The 1,885-nt window shown below is 44.3% G+C and overlaps 1 protein-coding gene across 1 annotated transcript in view; it reads left to right on the forward strand.

Annotated features, from left to right (window-relative positions):
* LOC103605778 (structural maintenance of chromosomes protein 1B-like) overlaps positions 1-1,885 on the forward strand; it is a gene marked incomplete at its 5' end in the record, with an annotated part of 37,431 nt that overhangs the window by 20,291 nt on the left and 15,255 nt on the right. The window contains one exon of the mRNA XM_008590406.1: positions 1,552-1,708. Within this exon, the coding sequence (XP_008588628.1) occupies positions 1,552-1,708 (157 nt within the window). The remainder of the gene's footprint in view (positions 1-1,551; positions 1,709-1,885) is intronic.

A 1,885-nucleotide genomic window follows, 5' to 3' on the forward strand; every position in this document is an offset into this window, starting at 1 on the left:
CCAATGTAGTACCCTCAGTAGGTACAGGGGCTTCTCCAGAGTGCCGTAGGTGATAGTGTAGCAATCGATCCACAGCTGCAGAGCACAGACCTGGAATCCAGCTTCACAATCCCTTAATTTAGCAGGTCTGGCTCATTTCTCAGTCATCCCTGTAGCCATACGTTACTTACATGTTGGTTTCATCCAGAGGCTGCTTCTCTTGTGAGGCCAGAATGACTGCAGCCAGTGTTGCCTTTCCAGCCACACAGCCACAAGCTTCAGAGGAGAGAGAGGCTGCCTTCTGTAGTGGTGCTGTTCCAAGACTGAAGAACAGTTCTTCCTACCAAGGCCCAGCAGTTGTCTTCTTATCCCAGTGGCCTGAATGGAGTCACGTGTTCATTCCTGAGCCCATCACTGTGGGGGAGGGGGTGGTAGTCTCTGCCTTAGACCAAGCACGCCCGCCACTACCTAGTACCTGGGATCTATGAGGGAGCAATGGACCTGCCTGGTCAAAAGCATGGGCTGTGATGGAAAAGAAGAGATGGAGAGTGGATGCTGAGGAGCGACGCCCACCACATCTTTTCATTACATATGTTGTTAATATATTTTATTAGATTTGCTGGACTCTTTGTATTTGTGGCACCTTTTGACAATAAGAAAGAAGCTTTTGTCTTCTCTGTAGTCTTCTATTTAGTGCTTTCTCCCTTTGCTTTTGTATTTAGAAAGTCTTTTCCCACCTCCTTACTGAGTAAATATTTGTAAATGTTTTCTTCCTGTTTGTGGTTTTGTCTTGTTTTCATTTACCTCTTTAATTCATCAGAAATTTACTTTAGTAATGGTGTGAGTTAAGAATCTGTTTTTTAACAAAGTGCCGAAGTTAACTAATTTTGTCACCAGCATTTTTCAAATAATTCTCTTCCCAGGGAATTAAAATGTCACCTTTGTCATGTATTAATTAACTTTCTGGGAGGTAAGGAAAGTTTTCCTGGAAGGGCAGACGACACACTTTCTCTTCCCTCCTCACCTGGGTGAGTTTCAGGGGGTGAAATCACTCGGGTTTCAGGCCGTTACCCGCTCTAGCTGGGTGGGATCTTCTCTCTCTGCCCAGCGGTCCCTATGTTGCCTCTTAGAGGTCTTTTCTCCCTGTTGCAAATGCCAGTTTCTAGTTCTGACTCCCTGGTAGCCCTTTAAAGGGAAACACATTAGTGTCCATCATTGAATCCTCAGTGTCTAATCCATAGTAGATGATCAATATTTTTAACCAAAGGGTAAATAAAGGTGATATAGAAATTGGTGCTTTTTACCAGATTAAAAAATAAGGAGGTAAAGTGTGTTCCAAGAGAGCAGCGTAGGCAACACTAGAGCCACGAAAGAGCACAGCCGACTCAGGAAGCTGCAGACACTGTGGTGCTGTGGTGCGACTGCAGCCCCAGGCTCAGAGGGGGCTTCGGGGAGGGTGGGGCACAGAGGGAGCTGGTGAGTTCAGATGGCGAAGGGCCCTGCATGTGTGCCTTACCTTAGCAATCTGGATGAAAAGCCATGACAATCAGTGTTGTTCTTTGCCAATAATAGGCTCTACAATCCGATCAAGAAGTCAAGGCCCACCTTAGATCCCTACTGCAGCAAATAGCATCCCAGGAAGATGTTCTGTGCAAGACAGCAGCTCCAAACCAACGAGCCCAAGAGAACTTGAAGACTCTCAGACACAAGTTTCAAGAATACACAGATGGTGAAATTGAGTTTAGTTGTTAATAAGATCATATTTATGGGTGTTTTGATTTCTTTAACACTTGACAACAATCCCCCACAGATTGTATCTTTCTGTTTTTTATTACATATATTTACCTGTTGTCTTAATGTGTGCTTTTAATACTGAATCACTAATTGCTTTCTTTTTGAAAAAGTG

The sequence above is a fragment of the Galeopterus variegatus genome, unplaced genomic scaffold (assembly GCF_000696425.1).
Source record: "Galeopterus variegatus unplaced genomic scaffold, G_variegatus-3.0.2 Scaffold6070, whole genome shotgun sequence".
Classification (NCBI taxonomy): domain Eukaryota; kingdom Metazoa; phylum Chordata; class Mammalia; order Dermoptera; family Cynocephalidae; genus Galeopterus; species Galeopterus variegatus.